Source organism: Entelurus aequoreus, linkage group LG04 (genome assembly GCF_033978785.1).
Source record: "Entelurus aequoreus isolate RoL-2023_Sb linkage group LG04, RoL_Eaeq_v1.1, whole genome shotgun sequence".
Taxonomy (NCBI): Eukaryota; Metazoa; Chordata; class Actinopteri; order Syngnathiformes; family Syngnathidae; genus Entelurus; species Entelurus aequoreus.
Genome location: NC_084734.1, coordinates 60,171,649 through 60,192,699, shown reverse-complemented (window position 1 = coordinate 60,192,699; position 21,051 = coordinate 60,171,649). Strand labels below are relative to the sequence as shown.

Genomic DNA, 21,051 nt, shown 5'->3' with positions numbered 1-21,051 from the left:
TCCTACCGCCAGCTGCAGAAATAAATAGAATGACTCACAAATTCCCAAACCAGTACAGTTGCAGCAATGCGATGCAAACATACTGAAGCATCTCATCCTTTTGCAGGAGCCTGCTGACTAAATATACATGTTTTATGATCTCTCTAGCATGGAGCTACTGGAGGTATTTTTTGTCAACTGGTGTACACCAATCTGAAGAAAATGTTACAACCTGAGAAAAAGGTTTCCAAAGACAAAGATGATATTTTTCCAACTGAATGTGTTTGAGGGATGTACCGGATTATTTCATTTTACTGCTATTGTGTTAAGCAGCATTATTCTTTATATAACATTGACATTTATCAGAATTCATATTTAGTTGTATGCTTAAGAATAATAACCACTAGTATATATATATATATATGTGTATATATATATATATATATATATATATATATATATATATATATATATATATATATATATATATATATATATATATATATATATATATATATATATATATATATGTGTATATATATATATATATATATATATATATATATATATATATATATATATATATATATATGTGTATATATATATATATATATATATATATATATATATATATAACACTACCGTTCAAAAGTTTGGGGTCACCTAAACAATTTTGTGGAATAGCCTTAATTTCTAAGAACAAGAATAGACTGTCGAGTTTCAGATGAAAGTTCTCTCTTTCTGGCCATTTTGAGCGTTTAATTGACCCCACAAATGTGATGCTCCAGAAACTCAATCTGCTCAAAGGAAGGTCAGTTTTGCAGCTTCTGTAACGAGCTAAACTGTTTTCAGATGTGTGAACATGATTGCACAAGGGTTTTCTAATCATCAATTAGCCTTCTGAGCCAATGAGCAAACACATTGTACCATTAGAACACTGGAGTGATAGTTGCTGGAAATGGGCCTCTATACACCTATGTAGATATTGCACCAAAAACCAGACATTTGCAGCTAGAATAGTCATTTACCACATTAGCAATGTATAGAGTGTATTTCTTTAAAGTTAAGACTAGTTTAAAGTTATCTTTATTGAATGTGACCCCAAACTTTTGAACGGTAGTATATATATATATATATATATATATATATATATATATATATATATATATATATATATATATATATATATATATATATATATATATATACAGTATATATACACATATATATACTTAACAAAAATATAAACGCAATACTTGTATTTTTGCTCCCATTTTTCACGAGTTGAGCTCAAAGATCCAAAACTTTTATTATATACACAAAAGACCTATTCCTCTCAAATATTGTTCACAAATCTGTCTAAATCTGTGTTAGTGAGCATTTCTTCTTCGTCAAGATAATCCATCCCACCTCACAGGTGTGGCATATCAAGATGCTGATTAAACAGCATGATTATTGCACAAATGTGCCTTAGGCTGCCGACAATAAAAGGCCACACTGAATTGTGCATCCATCCATCCATCCATCTTCTTCCGCTTATCCAAGGTTGGGTCGCGGGGGCAGCAGCCTAAGCAGGGAAGCCCAGACTTCCTTCTTCCCAGCCACTTCGTCCAGTTACTCCTGGAGGATCCAGATGCATTCCCAGGCCAGCCGGGAGACATAGTCTTCCCAACGTGTCCTGGGTCTTCCCCTTGTCCTCCTACCGGTTGGACGTGCCCTAAACACCTCCCTAGGGAGGCGTTCGGATGGCATCCTGACCAAATGCCCGAACCACCACATCTGGCTCCTCTCGATGTGGAGGAGCAGCAGCTTTACTTTGAGCTCCTCCCGGATGACAGAGCTTCTCACCCTATCTCTAAGGGAGAGCCCCGCCACCCGGCGGAGGAAACTCATTTTGGCCGCTTGTACCCGTGATCCTGTCCTTTCGGTCATGACCCAAAGCTCATGACCATAGGTGAGGATGGGAACGTAGATCGACCGGTAAATTGAGCACTTTGCCTTCCTCACTGGAAACGGGTCCGACTTACTTACGCCAAATAACGAAAGTGAAACCGCTTCTATCAGGACATGATCTCGAGAAATTAATCCACGCATTTATCTTGACTCGTCTAGACTACTGCAATGCCCTGTACGTAGACATTAGCCAGGCCTCCCTCGCCCGCCTGCAGCTCGTGCAGAACTCTGCTGCTCGTCTGCTAACACAGACCCGCAGACGTGAGCACATCACCCCTATATTAGCGTCCCTTCACTGGCTCCCTGTGCATTACCGAATCAATTTTAAACTCCTTCTATTTGTTTTTAAATGTCTAAACAACCTCGCTCCAACATATCTCTCCGACCTCCTTCAGCCTTACTGCCCCACCCGATCCCTAAGATCAGCCGATCAGCTGCTAGTGACAGTCCCTGACACAAGGCTGAAGCTTAGAGGTGACAGAGCTTTCGCCGCTGCTGCTCCCAAGCTCTGGAACGACCTACCTCTGAGTGTTAGACAGGCCTCCTCTCTTCCTGTTTTTAAATCTCTCTTAAAAACATACTTTTATTCCATGGCTTTTAACACTGAGTGATAACCATCCTGCTATGGCGCCCCATAATACACCTGCTGTGAACCTGTTTTTATGTTCTATTTATTTTAGTTATTTATTTTTTATCGTGCTCTGTTTGTGTTGTGTTGTGTTCTGTTGTGTTTGCTCGGTTCTCGTATTATCTTTTAACCTGCCCATTGTACAGCACTTTGGCTACCTCTGTGGTAAATTTTCAATGTGCTTTATAAATAAAGTTGATTTGATTACTGCCGGAAATGCGGACCAAGCTCTGACACTGATCATACAGGGAGCGAACCGCCACAATCAGACAGTCCGACACCCCATACTCTCTGAGCACTCCCCACAGGACTTCCCGGGGGACACGGTCAAATGCCTTCTCCAAGTCCACAAAGTACATGTAGACTGGTGGGGCAAACTCCCATGCACCCTCAAGGACCCTGCAGAGAGTATAGAGCTGGTCCACCGTTCCACGACCAGGACGAAAACCACAGTGTTCCTCCTGAATTCGAGGTTCGACTATCCGGCGTAGCCTCCTCTCCAGTACACCTGAATAGACCTTACCGGGAAGACTGAGTGTGATCCCACGATAGTTGGAACACACCCTGCGGTTCCCCTTCTTAAAGAGAGGAACCACCACCTCGGTCTGCCAATCCAGAGGTACCGCCCCCAATGTCCACGCAATGTTGCAGAGTCTTGTCAACCAAGACAGCCCCACAGCATCCAGAGCCTTAAGGAACTCCGAGCGTATCTCATCCACCCGGAGACGTAATACGTAATACATAAATCTGTTCCCACATTTCAGAGTGGCCTTTTATAGTGGGCAGCCTAAGGCACACCTGTGCAATAATCATGTTGTTTAATCTGCATCTTGATATGCCACACCTGTGAGGTGGGATGGATTATGTTGGCAAAGAAGAAGTGTTCACTAACACAGATTTTGGCAGATTTGTGAACAATATTTGAGAGGAATAGGTCTTTTGTGTATATAATAAAAGTTTTAGATCTTTGAGTTCAACTCATGAAAAATGGGAGCATTTATATTTTGTGTATATATACACACAGTATGTATATGTATATGTTTTTATATGTATATATATGTATATGTATATATGTATACATTTTTTTCTTCTCTCTTTTTTGTGTGACAGATCCAAATGCAGGCAGGTAATAAGGTAGGTGCTCACTGGTAGCCAAATAACAAGATGGTGCTTCTCATCTGATTTTATTGAGCATGTTTGAGAGCTGGGCATGCAAGAAAAGAAAGCCAGGGGGAAAAAAAGCCATTTTAATTTGCACCTTCTGCTTGCACAGCTCAGTGGCTTTTTGGATCATTGTTTATCATTTCAATACTGAACGCTTGTTGAAAATGTGCCAGAGCCACAGCATTGCATTCGGTGTGTATTGTGTGAGTGTTTCTGTATCATTGTAAGGAAGTATTCTAAACATGCATACAGCGTCTGGAACACATTTTAACTTTTATACAACCACAATAGCACATTTGGAAAGTATTTATATTTTTTCCAGATTTGTCATGCTAATATGCTGCCTAAGCAAGCACTGTCAAGATAGCCTGCAGCAAGGCATGACACCCCCATATTATATTCTGACATTTCTCCCATGCACACATGTACATGCATTGACTTATGTGAGGTGTTAAATAACAACAACCTATGACGATTGGTAACATTAGAGTGGAGTGGGTGACTGAGTGTCGTCTGCATCTCAGTGGAAGTGAAGGAGGTGAAGGAAGTGTCGTCACAGGATCTGCCCGAGTAAAAGTATGCACTATATAAGAGGAGGGGAACAAGAACCAAGCCCTGGGAGACATCGCGTAAAACGGAAGCTGTTCTAGAGCTGCAGTTTCTGGAGATTACTTGAAAACTGTCAGAGTGATATGACGTGATTGGATGCCACATGCCTACGATAATATCAACTACTACCCTGAACGCTCCGATATTTCCATTAACCACAGAGTGTCACAGTCCCATATCTGTTATTTTCCTGTGTTTGTATCATTTCCTGCCCCGGTGTTCTTGTTTTGCTAGTATTTCCTGTTTGGTCACAGTGTTTTGCAGCACTTTTTACTTTTTGTACCTTGTCCTCCCAGCACACCTGTTGTATTAATTAGTTGTATTTAGGTCCACCTTGTTCTCTCCTCTCTGTTTTTTTCTCCTGTATGCTAAACTATTCTGTTGTTTTCTGAGTTGCTGCTTGACCTTTGTTACTTTTCTTTGGCAGAGTGCCTAATAAATGAACCCCCTGCTTGAACTTTTCTTACCTTCTCAGCATCCTGGGATCACGGCAACAGCCGCTATGCACAATCGTCACACAGAGTCTACTATAGTCGTTGGGTATGTGGTCTACAAAAGTAAATAAGGTTAATGGTGGTAGCTGATGGCTGAAGCTGCATTTGGTCACCATTGAACTGTACAGTATCTAACTCTTCATGCACTTTAAAGCAGTGGTCCCCAACCTTTTTGTAACTGCGACCGGTCAACCTTTGAAAATTTGTCCCACGGACCGGAGGGGCGATTGTATTTTTTTTTTTGTCATAAAAAAATACAATCATGTGTGCTTACGGACTGTATCCCTGCAGACTGTATTGATCTATATTGATGTATAATATAGGAACCAGAAATATTAATGACAGAAAGAAACAAACCTTTTGTGCGAATGAGTGTAAATGGGGGAGGGAGGTTTTTTGGGTTGGTGCACTAATTGTAAGTGTATCTTTTGTTTTTTATGTTGATTTAATAAAAAAAATGTTATATTTTTTTTTTATTTTAAATTTTTTTATTTCTTGTGCGGCCCGGTACCAATCGATCCACGGACCGGTACCGGGGCGCGGGCCGGTGGTTGGGGACCACTGCTTTAAAGTGTTTGTGGTGCTGCTCAGCTGTGGTGAAACTCATGCATGTCACCAGTGGTTGTTCTAGCTTCAATAGCACCCTGTGCAAATAAAAGCTTACGGTGCGGTCAACACAAGCACAAGGCATGCCAGGAAGCCTACGTGCACAGTGTGTTTTGGGAAAGTGTGCACGTGCATAGGTTCACCAGCATGCCTTGTTTGTGTCGATAGTGCCGTGAGCGAGTTTGAGTTGATGACCCTATGTTCTTTTGTGCGGTGTGAGTGAGCATTTGCTTAAGGGTGCTGTTTGCAACTTCCTTTTACAAAGCAAAAAATATAACAAAAAACCCTCCCAGCTAGCTTATGTTACCATTAGTGTTTTAACACATTTGTATGACAATTGTCTGTATTTTACACAAATACAAAATGTATCAAGTCGTTTTTCACATGTACGGTTGTGGCAGTCCTCTCTTGTGTTGTAATAATAAATTGAGTAATCGAACAGAAGTCAAAGTCTTTCGTTTCCTTTTCGATAGTGCTGGCATGTCTAAATGTAAAATTCAACCAAATATTACATTATTTTCACATGAAAGGAATCTGGCTGTGAGCAGGATACTGTATGAACACATTTTGTTTTAAATTACACAAATTGTATTTATTTTGAGGCTAATCAGAGTCACCCACCTCTTCTAAAGTTTTGCGTATCCTTGCAGCAACAATCTTTTCAAACAGCGGACAGCACTAATTTCCCAGAGTCAGTTTTGGCCACGCACTTATATCTTCTTCTTCACCTTCCTTCTGACCAAACCATTTCTTTTTATTTTATTTCAGCCCCTGTGCAGTTCTCAGAGACACTGACAATCGCTCCGTTTTTCACTAGAATCACAAAGAAAAAGCACTTCCTAGTGACTTGTGATCGGGCACAGCTTTTTTAATCTGATTTGCTTATTTATAAGGGGGCGGGGTGTGGGCATGCCACGCATACGTCTGTGGTCCATTTTAAGTTGACTGCGATGCTAAGTAGAAATGTGGTTGGATTTGTTCATGCGTGCACTTTAATATAGCTGAATTTTTACCTGCGTACAATTTGATTTGAAATGATGTCTATTTTTAGTAGGAAATGCATGCAACTCTTAATACATGAGGTCCCTAACAAGCAAAGGAGTGCTTTGCACAAATAACTATTTTTTTAACTTATTCTCGTGTGGGACACTTCCCGTATTGTTACAATTATCTCGATACCGCTATTATTGCTGACTGAGCAGTTCACTGGTATTACAACATTAGTTCTGCGGCTGCTGTGTTGAACAATTTTACTTGTTAACAAATTGTGATCCACAAAAATTTTGTTTTTCTTTTCAACTTTTCGTGCACTGCAAATTATTATTACAGTGCTCACAGTAAGCAGATGCATATGACGAGTTTCCCTATTTCAGAAATAATAGCCTCTTGCCAGTTATTGCCTGTGTACAATTAATAGCTTAAAGTATTTTTGCGCATTTGCGCTCGCATAGTTAAAAGTCCAAAGGGAATAGGATTTAGCAGAGCCTATTTAATCTTACCACTGTCCCATAAATATCTGATGATAGTATCCGACACTGGGCTTGAATAATTAATACTTTGTGAGCACCATTTGCTTTCTCAAACTGACCCATATTAGTGAAATGTTTACTTATAAGGTAAATAAAGGCCTCAGCTATGATAAAAAGATTCACAGTATATTCACGGAATCTTCATATAAATATATTCATACCACATTTATATACTATAGCCAAATCCTGTAATACATCCCAGCCTAATAGTGAAGAAAGGTAACGATATTAACAAAAATATAGTTTAATATGATGATAGAAAAGTATATCATAAAGGTCAGGGGTTCTCAAACTTTTTACTTCACCATAATGACCAACATTAAAATACAGTAGCGTAGTAGGCCAAAGTATTCGATAAAAACAAGGCGGATGTTTAATTTACAAGTATATTTAATATCTTTGGTCACTGTAACAATACACACAGTTTGAACTGTAACACTGTGTTTGAACAAAGGAAAATAAAACACTGTACTTTAATCAAGTGATTCTTTGGCGTACCACTAGTGGTACACATACTACTGTTTGAGAATTGTTAATAATAGTTTATTATGAATTATAAACATTATTATAAATGTTTTTAAGGTATTAATAAAAGTCAAAAAATGAAGGACAATCATTACCAGGGGTGCATCAATGAGTTTCAAATGTACCATGTTTTATATTAAATATAAAACAAATAAATAAAAAGTGCTGTCTACTAGTCAGTGTTTATAAACATTGTCCAACTCACCTTCACACTCCCCAGGAATCGAACCACAGCCCTCATATTGACAAAATGAGCCCGCGGGACAACAAACCCAAAGCCTGAGCTATCGGCTCATTGTCCAACACGACTCTTACAGCGTACGTAAGGGAGTGAGTTTTACCAATGTTATATCGCACAGCCAGAACTAGCTCGCATTCTTTACACTAATTGCCCACTAAAGTGACAATGGAGTCCTTAGTGTGCAGTATTAGGCCTAAGAGCAGATTCAGTGGTAAAGTAGAGAGAAGTGTGCTTGTCATAAGAAAAGTATATATATATTTTTTTGCTACACACACACACACACAGTAGACACCAAGCCCAGGCACAAGACAGCTGAGCTAAGCTTTTTTATACACACACACACACACACAGACACACACACACACCTGCCATGGCTGTAATGTAATTGTGTGTGTGGCACTGTTACCAGAAAGGCAGGGTGACCTGTCATAGTGCTAATGTGATTAGCAGTGTATGAATCACAATGAGAGAGCGACACAGACAGAGTGCCTCGGAGGAAAGGGGCCCCACGGTCAGACTGGCAACAAAAACAAGGCAGCAGCTAAACATTCGTGGAATTGTCATTAGATCAATGCGATCATGGCCGGAGATCAGCACTCGGGATGATAAATATTGATTGGATAGAACCACATTTATAGGCCGATACAAGACAAATAGTGTTTCACATCATACAATCAAAACCCACTAAAACCCTCTAAGACGTGAGCCTAAAATTTGGTGTAAAGCACTGTCAGTGAGTTTTGCACTTCCTTGCTTCGATGTAGAACGATGGCACCAACAAGCACCTGCTTACTCTTTGTGGTCAATAAGAGCACTACTGCTCCTCTCTGTATGTTTTCTTTGTATTCTATTTTCTGTTTCGCAAGAATAATGATGTCCGTCCATCCATCCATTTTTATCCGCTTATCCGAGCCCAGACTTCCCTCTCTTCAGCCACTTCGTCCAGCTCCTCCCTGGGGATACTGAGGCATTTCCAGGCCAGCTGGGAGACATAGTCTTCCCAACGTGTCCTGGGTCTTCCCCGTGGCCTCCTACCGGTCGGACGTATCCTAAACACCTCCCTAGGGAGGCGTTCGGGTGGCATCTTGACCAGATGCCCAGACCACCTCATCTGGCTCAATACATTACACAAGCTGTACAAAGTCGTTGTATAATGTTTTCTGCAAACTAAACATTATATTGGCAACATGCTGAAAGAAATGGTCACAAATCTCAGTGCACTGCATTACACTACGGGCCTGGGGCCGTATTTATCAAGCTTCTTAGAATTACTCCTAAGAAGTCTGCTAAGAGTTGACTTATGAGTAAAGAAATTATTCGCTGAAAGCTGCACTTAAAAGTTAGTTATCAAGCGTCTTACTCACACTTTCAGCGAAGTGTAGGATGAATCTCAAGTGTCACACTCAGAGCTGAATTACGACATTACTATGTGCCGTAAACGGAATTTTAGGTGACGTCATTTCTGTGTCCATAGAAATGACCAATCACGGAAGGGAATCCCTTGTCTAAGAATAAAGAAATATCTTAGAAATATTTAAGTGGACAATGGGAGTGTATATTTTAACAATAAACTACAAAATAATACAAAACAAACTAGTCCCCGCCCGCACTCACGCTACCGCTCCCTCTCTTCTCTCGCCCACACACTCACTGACGTCACTCACCTCACATGCTGTCACCTATTAAAGGGCCACACACATACGCTACTCTCATAACATTTTCTTTCCAATTCATTAATTAGGCAACTAATTTGAAACTGGTGTGGGTGGCTCTATATATACTAGCCCACTGCAGCCACATGCAGAAATCAACAAGGAATCGAAAATTATTAAATCTGTGACAAAAATAATACCTGCTCTGTCTAAACGATACCGTTTGATCAGCTGCTCGTCATCAAACAAAGCCAGGACATCCTTCCGCTCCCTGAACGTTCGCGCACGTCTCTCTCGCCTCAGTGCCATCCCCCGCTGGCAACTCCTAACCACTTAGGAGACACCTCTGAAGGTCTCTTAAATATCGTGGAGAGTAGGAGTGATTCTTAGACTTAAGAAAGTTGATAAATAGCTTTTATTCTTAAGTTTGAGAGTAGGACTAAATATCGCAAATTCTCAGGACTTAAGTGTAAAATGGCACTCTAAGACGCTTGATAAATACGGCCCTTGATCTACTAATGGTCTGCGTGTATTAAAACACGGGCAAACTTGATAGCGCACACAAAGTTGATCTACTTATAGATATTAGAGAGCGCAATCCATTGACCGTGTCTGCCTCCATGATTATGCAGAATGTGTGCTGATCATTGGAGAGTTGAGAGACAGTTGCGATAGCCAATCAGATCACAAGTTGTTGACAGTAGCCCATCTAGTAGGGGTGTGGGGAAAAATCGATTCGAATTCGAATCGCGATTCTCACGTTGTGCGATTCAGAATCGATTCTCATTTTTTACATTTTTTTTAAAATTTTTATTATTAATCAATCCAACAAAACAATACACAACAATACCATAACAATGCAATCCAATTCCAAAACCAAACCCGACCCAGCAACACTCAGAACTGCAATAAACAGAGCAATTGAGAGGAGACACAAACACGACACAGAACAAACCAAAAGTAGTGAAACAAAAATGAATATTATCAACAACAGTATCAATATTAGTTACAAGTTCAACATAGCAGTGATTAAAAATCCCTCATTGACATTATCATGGGGCGGTATAGGTCGGTTGGTAGAGCGGCCGTGCCAGCAACTTGAGGGTTCCAGGTTCGATCCCTGCTTCTGCCAACCTAGTCACTGCCGTTGTGTCCTTGGGCAAGACACTTTACCCACCTGCTCCCAGTTCCACCCACACTGGTTTGAATGTAACTTAGATATTGGGTTTCACTATGTAAAGCGCTTTGAGTCACTTGAGAAAAAGCGCTATATAAATGTAATTCACTTCACTTCACTTCATCATTAGACATTTATAAAAAAAATAAAAATGAACAATAGTTTCACAGTGGCTTACACTTGCATCGCATCTCATTAGCTTGACAACACACTGTGTCCAATATTTTCTCAAAGATAAAATAAGTCATATTTTTGGTTCATTTAATAGTTAAAACAAATTGACATTATTGCAATCAGTTGATAAAACATTGTCCTTTACAATTATAAAAGCTTTTTACAAAAATCTACTACTCTGCTTGCATGTCAGCAGACTGGGGTAGATCCTGCTGAAATCCTATGTATTGAATGAATAGAGAATCATTTTGAATCGGGAAAAAATCTTTTTTGAATCGAGAATCGTGTTGAATTGAAAAAAAAAATCGATTTTGAATCTAATCGTGACCCCAAGAATCGATATTGAATCGAATCGTGGGACACCCAAAGATTCACAGCCCTACTATCTAGGTAGCCTGATGTTAACAAGACTGTGATTGGATACTCACTTGTCATTTCAAAGTGAGTATCCATTCACGAGTTGCAACTTAGCAGGAAGCAGGAAGTGTTGCGCCGTAGCCAGACCAAGATAGCAGAGACGGAGAACAAAACGTTGATTAGGTGGCAGATATATATTTGCAAGGCCATTTTCAAGAAGGATATTTAAAGAGAAACTACATCTTGTGAGATGACGTCGGCCAACCCCGGAAGCCAGCTCAGCAGTTCTGGGGACGAAATGCTCGCCATTTCCACTCGAATAAGCCGACACCGAGGGGTACCACTGCACTGTGTCGAATAGGTCCTACTAATTGTGAGTTCAAATATGAAAATTTTTCACTTTTAATATGTTTTTTGACATTTTAATTTTGACAGTACCACATAAGAATCAGAATCAAAAGTAGATAAAAGATGTTTTAATTGCTGATGCGTTTTCATTGATATTTACCCGTGTTTCTGTATAGTATTTCTCCAGCAATGGTCATGTGGTGACATAAATGATGATATTTTGAGAGGTAATCATTGAAGTCGGACATCACTGAAGGCCTAGGTGGGAAACGTACGGCCCGCCACTGAAATACAGTGCATCCGGAAAGTATTTACAGCGCTTCACTTTTTCCAGGTTATGTTGCAGCCTTATTCCAAAAGGGAATATTGTAATTTTTGTCCTTAATATTCTACAGACAATACCTTATTATGACAATGTAAAGTTATTGTTGTTTTTTTAACTTTCCACATTTGTTAAAAGTAAAACACTAAAAAATTCCCATGTACATAATAATAAATACTCACAGCCTTTGCTCAATACTTTGTTGATGCACCTTTGGCAGCAGTTATAACCTCAAGGGTGTATTTGGTTTATGACAACAAATATATCTTAATTTATATTATACTAACGAAAATGATACAATTGCAAAGCATCCATTGGTTCCAATTATAAACACGTGTCACTTAAGAACTGGACAGAAGAGAAAGAAGAAAGAGTAGGTCTGTGTAGAGATGGGCGATATGGCATTAAATCTTATCACGATAAATATTGCAGCCTCCTGCGATAACGAAACGTCACAAAATTTTATTTGGTAAATGATAATGAACCATTTCAAAATGGGTTACACAGGATCCTAATTTGGTTGCTGTCATATGTGGTAACATATTTCAACATTGCAGGTTGTATTATTTTCTCGAAACTATTATTAACTTGTTGATTTACTGCTAATATCTGGTTTCTTAATGTTGTACATGGTTCAATCTACACCTCTGTTAAAATGTAATAAACACTTATTGTTCTGTTGTTTGGATACTTCACATTATATTTGGGTGATACTACAGATTTGGGTATCGATCCAGCACCAAGTAGTTACAGAGGCATTATTGGTCATATCAATGATGATACTTCTAATGTTTAAGATTATTGTATGATTCATTTTTTTGATCACAATTAAAATCAGACAAATACACAGAATTAAGGTGTAACAATATCAATTAAATTATTTCCTTATTCCCTATTATTACATACAGTATTTTAAGCAAAAATAAAGTCAATAGAGTAGTGCAAAACAACAAAATATTGGCTAATTTAAATCCTTTGTTTTTTTGCCCTTAAAACCGTCATGCGCTCAAGGAATCTCCTAAGTTTTTAAATAATATAAATCACAACAAAATATTGATAAAATCAGTGTACTATCAATGATATACAGATACTAAAATTGGTATTGTTAGTGTCACTTTGTATCGAATCGCCCGTTTAAATTCAAGATCTCTACCTTAGCAGTTAGCATGGCTTTTTTTAAATACTCCTACAGTGTGTAGTGTAGCATGTTTAGCTATTTCTCGTCCTCCAGTGATTATGATACTTGTAAGAAACTTTATTTGCTACCTTGGAGGCAAAAGGAGGGGCCGCTAGCAAGAATGCTACATTGTCACATAGTCGTTTGCTTGTCACTGTCAAAGCTGCAAGACACATCTAGAATGTGTCAACATGCATTATAATGATGAAATTACAGTATTACAAGCTCTAGTATCGACCAAATGTCTATAATGTTTATCATATACTGTATACGCAATCCTAGGTTTGATAGATCTACAGAACACTGCACTTCATATTATTGTTAAAGCTAGTTACAAACTCTATTAACTTTACTTTAGGGCTGCGCTTAAATGGGATCCGCTCCTTCCTACACATTTTCAGGCATGCATCATTTTGAAGTAATTCTATTTAAGATCGTATGTATGATCAAAATAAACTAAACTTTAACCAGGATGGCACAAAAGACAGGCCATCACAGCAAAAACACATGAAAACACACACGTCACACTTCACTGTGCACTGTACAAAAATATTTTATTTTTTACAAATCAATTCATTATAGACAGTCTGACATGCAGCATGTCTGTTGTACTTTCATATATTGCAGAACAAATGCCAGTATGCGTAGTACCTTGAACATGTTTACAGTGATACAGCAGAAGAGGGGAAACACTTTTCACTTTTACAGGAAAGTTTTGTATGTCATGGTCCTTCAAGGCTATTTTGTTTTTGTTATAAACTTCTTGTGTTCTGTGTCTTTTCCTGCCTCCACCACCAGTCTCTGATTGGCACATTAGACACACCTGTTGCTGGTTGCCAATCAGGCTGATATATATGCCAGTCTTTATGTTTTTAGTGTGCTTGTGGTCTGTTTCACTTTCTTCCTGCATAGCTTTCCTATGCTTCCGGTACACTTCCCAGCTGCACTATAGCTTTTGCTTTGTCATCGAATATACTTTTATCTGCACGTCGTCTGCTATCTTCGGTTCACGTCGCAAGCAATGCTCACCTGAGCCTGACAGTGCCCACAAATTGAGCTGAACTGCTTAATTATTTAGACACGTCATTGTTTAGAACTACAACAATGTGGAACACCTACAAACCTCAATCATTCTTGTTCCCAATAGGTGTTCAGACGACAAGTCACCTTAGGAAGCAGCTTGTAAAATTAACATAATAATTTATTGTTTATTAGCAATCTATCAAATTCGGCTGTTAAAAGCTGACTTTGTGTTGCAGCAGCGTTTGCCTGCCAAATATTGTAAAATAAAAGACAAGATTTGATCTTTGAAGCTAAAACAATGTTAACATTTTAGAGAGTATTAGGATACTCTCCCTTTTCTGGGTTTTATTTCATGTACACACTCTTAAATCATCTGTTGCAATTCATTTTGTCATGGCCACGCCCCCTTTCGTTCGTCTTCATCCCTGCTGTGAGGTAGAGGAGCTGCAGCTCCATCCTCGTCTGTACGCTTACAGTCTGGACAGGAAAGAAACTTCATGAATTATGACACCAAATGAATGGACAGTAAGTTCCAATTAGATTCCGACATGCAACTTACAGGAGGCAGGCTGTTCATCTTCCTCATCATCACACCGCCGTCAGAGTCGTTATAGACATTGTTGTCCTGAGCGGGGTCATCTTCTAGCAGGTACAGTTCTCCGGCATGGATGTCTGACATGTTGGCCTTTACGTAAAAGGAGATTGACGCTTGTCGCAAATGGCAACGACACAAGACATATGACCAGCTTTTAGAAAGATGAAGCTCCTGTCGTCTGATTATGGAGTGGAACCTCACGACTTGAGCACACCAAAAGGTCATGCAGTTCGGACAGAATTTAGAGGGGGGCGGGAGAAATATGCACCTGAAGTCATATAATAAGACTTCTTATGTTAAAATGCTACTTAAAACATTACATGAGCATTTATTAAAAGGGGTCGTATACTTTTTTTCTACATTTAAAAATACTTCCTTGTGGTCCATATAACATGTAATGGTGGTTCTTTGGCAAGGTTTTGCATAAATGATGTTTAACAGACCATCTTGACGATTGTATTGTACCATATGTCCCGGCAAGAAATCTGCGTTCAAAGAACTCCGGCTTATTAGTGATTCCCAGAGCCCAAAAAAAGTCTGCGGGCTATAGAGCGTTTTCTATTCGGGCTCCAATACTATGGAATGCCCTCCCGGTAAAAGTTAGAGATGCTACCTCAGTAGAAGCATTTAAGTCTCATCTTAAAACTCATTTGTATACTCTAGCCTTTAAATAGACTCCCTTTTTAGACCAGTTGATCTGCCGTTTCTTTTCTTTTCTTTTTCTACTCTGCTCCGGGGGTGGACCGCTAGCCTGTCCATCAGATGGGGACATCTCTACGCTGCTGACCCGTCTCCACTCGGGATGGTTCCCGCTGGCCCCACCATGGACTGGACTTTCGCTGATGTGTTGGACTTTCACAATATTATGTCAGACCCACTCGACACCGAGGATGTCGTTGTGGCTTGTACAGCCCTTTGAGACACTAGTGATTTAGGGCTATATAAATAAACATTGATTGATTGATTGATTGATCTTTCAAACCGCTTGCTGACCGTCTCTTCAAGATGCGGTTTTATTTACATGCCTCCACTTTGACTGCGTCTTTTCCCCACCAGCCATGCTGTAGTTTTTAGCGCTTCCATATGGACTGGAATCTACTGACAGAGGGTTGTCCCGATACAATATTTTGGCACCGGTACCCAAAATGTATTTCGATACTTTTCTAAATAAAGGGGACCACAAAAATGGAACTATTGGCTTTATTTTAACAACAAATCTTATGGTACATTAAACATGTTTCTTATTGCAATCCAAGAACAATTTTGTCCTTAAATAAAATAATGAACATACGAGACAACTTGTCTTTTAGGAGTAAGTAAGCAAACAAAGGCTTCTAATTTGTCTGCTGACGTATGCAGTAACATATTGTGTAATTTCTCATTCTATTATTTTGTCAAAATTATAAAGGCAAAGCTGTAAAAATGTATTATTAATCTACTTGTTCATTTACTGTTAATATCTGCTTACTTTCTCTTTTAACATGTTCTATCTACACTTCTGTTAAAATGTAATAATGACTTATTCTTCTGTTTGGATACTTTACATTAGTTTTGGATGATACCACAAATATAGGTATCAATCTGATATCAAGTAGTTACAGGATCATACATTGGTCATAATCAAAGCCCTCATGTGTCATGAGTTTAGAAACATAATATGAATTTTAAAAAAAGGAATGAGGATTTTGTGACGATTAAAAATATTGATATACTCATAGTAGTATCAACTAGATACGCTATTGTACTTGGTATCATTACAGTGGATGTTAGGTGTAGATCCACCCATGGCATTTGTTTAGGAGTGCTAGCTTTTGTTAGCGGTGACGCTGGTGAGCTTTTGTATCCTCCTGATACTTGTAAAAAACGTACTTTATTTGTAGCCATGGAGGCGAGGATTAGTGATTTAGAAGTCGCTAAAACACTGCCGGCTACCGGATGGATGTTAGCTGCTAGCTAGCTAGCCATGTCTTAAAGAACCTCTTCCAGAGGGCGTTTCAGTGTTATAGCTTCATCTTTATGTGTCCATTCTCCCTTGTCTGCTGGTAAGTACTCCGTGATTGTGCGCTGCCGACATGCTCCTATGCTCGTAAACCAGCAATGCCACGACGTGACGACGGCGCACCGTCATGCCCGTTAAAAAAAAAGGGGGGAACCGGTACTTTTCAAACAATAATAACTAATCAAATTGATTAGATAATGGCATTGATGGCATTCATGGCTGTCTTGTACACACGTAGTGTACACAAAAGCAGTCTCCGAGAAGCTACAAACAACTTCCAGTCATTTTATTTATACATTTAATGATAGCTCACTTTGGTAGCTAAACTTTATCATTCGCTGACAAAAAACATAGCTAATGAGAGAGAGAGAGAGAGTGTGTGTGTGTGTGTGTGTGTGTGTGTGTGTGTGTTCCATGGGACATAGCTTACATGTTACACGGGGTAAATTGATTGCCGCACTTTTCAAAGTTACAAGAAAGCTGCATAACCTTTGCAACTTAAATGTTCCACTCTATTTGAACAGTGAGCCAGTGCTGGCGTGATGGGCGGGCCTGGGCGGGCTAGGCACGCCCACAGAGTAAGCCGTGCCTACCCTGGGCTGGAAGCTCTTTATTTTATATTTTTTTAATATCCGAGCAGAAAAAAATAAGATGATCATTAATCAAAACAAAGGAACGTTGACCAAGACGATAAAACAAGTAACTGACATGTTAGTAAAGAAGTTGACAGAAACTAAATCCAATCATATTTAATTTTGTTTTGTGGATGTGTGGAACAAATTAGGAATATAACCAATCGCAGCTCTTAAATGGCGTACATTGAAAGAGGGGTGGGGGTTAGGCATTTGCGAGAGCCAATCAGATGCTTTTCCTTGCGGGATAAGGAAGTCACAGCCAAAACTAATGTGTGTTGCTTAAACATGTAATATTTGTACACCAGGGAGATAGTGAACAGGACATTTCATTTTTACTGCTATTATGCCATCAACAGGCGAGTCATTGATTCTGACATCGACACAACTGTAAGTCAAATCTATTATTTGCTGCTATCAGTGTTGCACCAAAAACATATTCCGTGTCAAAAATTGATTCCCGCTACCGCGCCACGAAAGCGCATACTGCTTTCAGGCTTCTTCTGTCAACAACTGATTACTAACTGCTTGTGGGACAAACACTTATAGTTGTTGTTATCGCAAGGATATGTGTTTGAAATTATTTAAGCCTTTATTATGTCTGAAAAATTACAAAGTTGGCCATTTCTATGTTATTAATGAAATTGTAAAGCACTGTTGTTATTGATCTGATGTTGATGTGCTAAAACCTATTCTCTTGTTTAGAAGCTGCCTACAACAACTGATCTCTGTTCATGCACTTGTTTGGATATATTCATTCAAGAGAATGAAATATATGATTATGAAGTACATATACTGTAATGTTTATGCGTTGCAGTACCCTTTAAAAAGCTAAAATCAACATCAAACGACATCTTTGTGATTCAAAATAATATTTTGATATTGACACAGATGAGATGTGTCAATGTCAAAATATTACTTTGAATCCTTTTTTGGCAACAAAGAATACATTGATGTAAAGAATACATCCAAACATTTTATCAATATTAATTATGTGAATGAACAAAGAGCAGTGGGATCAAAAAGTCTTAAACAAGAAAGAGGTTTTAACACATCAACATTGGATCTACAACCGTCCTTTTACAATAATACCATAGATATGGCAAACTCTTAAATTTTTTGAACACGATAAAAGGCCTAAATAACTTTAAAGACTTATCATTATGATAACCACAAATATAAAATGTTTGTCTTACATGTAAAAATTATTTGTGGATGGACAAAGGCCAGAAATAAAGCTTTAACAAGTATGCGGGAATAAATTTGGGGATGGTGAGGCCCCCGAAAAAATTTGATGCCCCCCCCTTGAATATTTTTCTGCAGTCTGTAGTGAGCGCTTACCTGATATGTTTTGGGGTCAAAGCCTACCCACAGAGTGAATCTGTAGTCCCAAGAGCGCAGAGAGTAACCCATGACCTTTATGTCCATCAGGTTAGGGAGGTCAGAGTCCTCCTAATAAAAAATATCAACGCATTAGACACAGGCAAAAATCGATTGATACAAACTTGATTTGTGAGTATATTTTGATCATTTCAAGTTTGAGTCTACTGCTTGTATTTGCTAAAGTGCAATAGCTGCACAGTTGGAATTGTAAACATTTTTTTAAATTAGAAATTTAAGTTAACACAAACTCGATGCAATAACTTTTTTGTGTCAACAGTACTTTAGGGGTACCCGATTAAACTAATTGCCGAGTGTGTGTACAGTTAAATACTCTTCTGATGGCAGTGCGTCACAAGAAAAGGAAAATGAAAGTAAAACTGGACGTTGAAATTTGATGCTCAGAAAATGGAGAAATCAACGTTGGCTTCATTCTCGGTCCAAGATGCACTAAAATGACAACCATCGTTCAGGATAAAGATGGTATTCTTGAATATGGGAAAACCTTGCTGGTTATCTTATTGAGACTTTCTTCCCCCAATCTCTCTCTTCTTTGTAACACATCTTACCAGTGTGCAAGACAACCAAAGGACTGAAAGCAAAGAGTTGTATTTTCTATTACGGTTTAAATTAATATGTTGGATCTTTTTGTTACTTTATTCCATAGGCCATTCATGTGTTCTGTGTAGAGTGCCAGTGACTTATTTGCTAATTTAGCTCTAATTTAAATACAAGTTCAGAATGATATCACCACTGTAGAAATAGATAGATAGATAGATGGTACTTTATTGATTCCTTCAGGAGAGTTACCTCAGGGAGATGTGCCGAGGGACCACCTGTACAGGAACACTTTGAACTGCGGTAGCAAATACCCAAACAAATAAATGCTAGACAGGTGTAAAGTGGGAATACAAGTCTGGAAAATTATCTTAACAGTCAGTGTGTGCACTGTGCATAACACAATCCTGTGGACTAGTATTACTCATTTTGGTAGCATTAACCTTCCGCCAAGTGCAAAACAACAATCAGGTAATGTTTTAATCATTATTTGTCTGATTAGGATAACATGAATACAACTCAACCAATTTTCATGAAACTTTGTAGAGGAACAGTACATGTGCCAAACAGGAATCATTTCAATATTAATGTGGATCCAAATAAAAAGACACAGATATAATACATTTTCCCTTTTCGACCATTATAGTCCGCCTGCAATAGAGCAAAGTCATGCAGTGACCAACCAGATCCAGCAGATGTTTAAGCCTTTGCATAGGTCATTTAGGGCAGTCTTTAACACTTTGCTTTTTGTTTTAGTTTGAATATGCCATTTATTTGTAAAATATATAGTAAAAACACTGCCTTTTATGAAAAAATATAAATACAATATTGTAATTGTATTCCTCAATTAGAGAACATTGATTGAATTTGAGTGTCCATCCTTAGAAAGTACAATAAATTAAGTGAAGAATCTGTTCAAAACAACATAATGATGGTACCTGTGGTGTGTCAGCAGGACGTGGGTACTGGCTGAAAGACAAGGCCTCGTTATTCTTTTTTTTCTCTTCATTATGGAAGACATGGGCAAAGCTTTGTCCATCCGTACACAGCTCTATCTGAAGACAGACGAGAAATGTCAGCTTCAATTACATCCATGTCAGGAATGTGTAAGTGGTGTTTGCATCTTGTTTTCAATTTGTTAACAAATTGCTTTGAACGAACTACACAAAGCAAACACACACACACATTTACACCTATGGGCCATTTAGATTATCCAATTAACCAAACATGCATGTTTTTGGAGGAGACCAAAGTACACTAAATGACAGTCAGCAGGAAAAAGGGATTCACACAGCTTTACGTTTGTGGCATGCCAGGCATCTGGCAGCTTTGTGAGGATGCGCAGCATATCCAGCTGTTTAAATCATCAAAATTATTCTACAATCAGCTTCTCTGTGTGCACATGGATCATTTTCACTACAGGACTAGCATTATAAACTGATTTGGTTTATTTTTAGATTTGATAACATTGCATTGCGTTCACAATTAGTATGGCTGTAATAAGGCACAGTGCATCTTAGATTAAAAGCGAAATTCATTAGTCATTTATTTATGTTAGAGAATATGTGTATTGGCATTATAACTTTAAGGAGAGCAAAAGTGTGTATTGTCAATATAAATCCAAGTAGAGCAAAAGTGTGTTTACAGTAGGGCTGAACGATTTCAGGAAAAAATCTGATCACGATTTTTCTGACAGAAATTGCGATTTCGATTTTGACTCACGATTTCTTTTCAAATCAAGCTTCAGTAACAGTAACAGATTTAAAACATGACAAAAAATGATATACCATGAAAACATTAAATGTTATGTAATGCAAGGATGAATACTAAAAGGTAAGAATTGCTTCAAACATGTATTTATTAAGAAACATGCATGTACATTCTCCAAAGTTCTTGACCAACAGCAGTTATTAAAACTAAAGAACTAAA

The 21,051-nt window shown here is 38.5% G+C and overlaps 2 protein-coding genes across 3 annotated transcripts in view; one reads left to right on the top strand and one right to left on the bottom strand.

Moving 5' to 3' along the window:
• LOC133648886 (m7GpppX diphosphatase-like) overlaps positions 1 to 21,051 on the top strand; it is a 375,169-nt gene that overhangs the window by 336,292 nt on the left and 17,826 nt on the right. The window lies entirely within an intron of this gene.
• ids (iduronate 2-sulfatase) overlaps positions 1 to 21,051 on the bottom strand; it is a 63,273-nt gene that overhangs the window by 32,129 nt on the left and 10,093 nt on the right. Inside the window, exons 10-13 of one of the 2 annotated variants that reach the window (XM_062045397.1) lie at positions 20,061 to 20,177; positions 18,526 to 18,636; positions 14,518 to 14,643; positions 13,479 to 14,435 (exon numbers count right to left, since the gene is read on the bottom strand). In XM_062045397.1, coding sequence (XP_061901381.1) covers positions 14,328 to 14,435; positions 14,518 to 14,643; positions 18,526 to 18,636; positions 20,061 to 20,177 — 462 coding nt within the window. In that variant the 3' untranslated portion in view covers positions 13,479 to 14,327. Of the gene's footprint in view, positions 1 to 13,478; positions 14,436 to 14,517; positions 14,644 to 18,525; positions 18,637 to 20,060; positions 20,178 to 21,051 lie in introns of those variants that run through there. The other variant, XM_062045398.1, reaches the window with a different exon arrangement.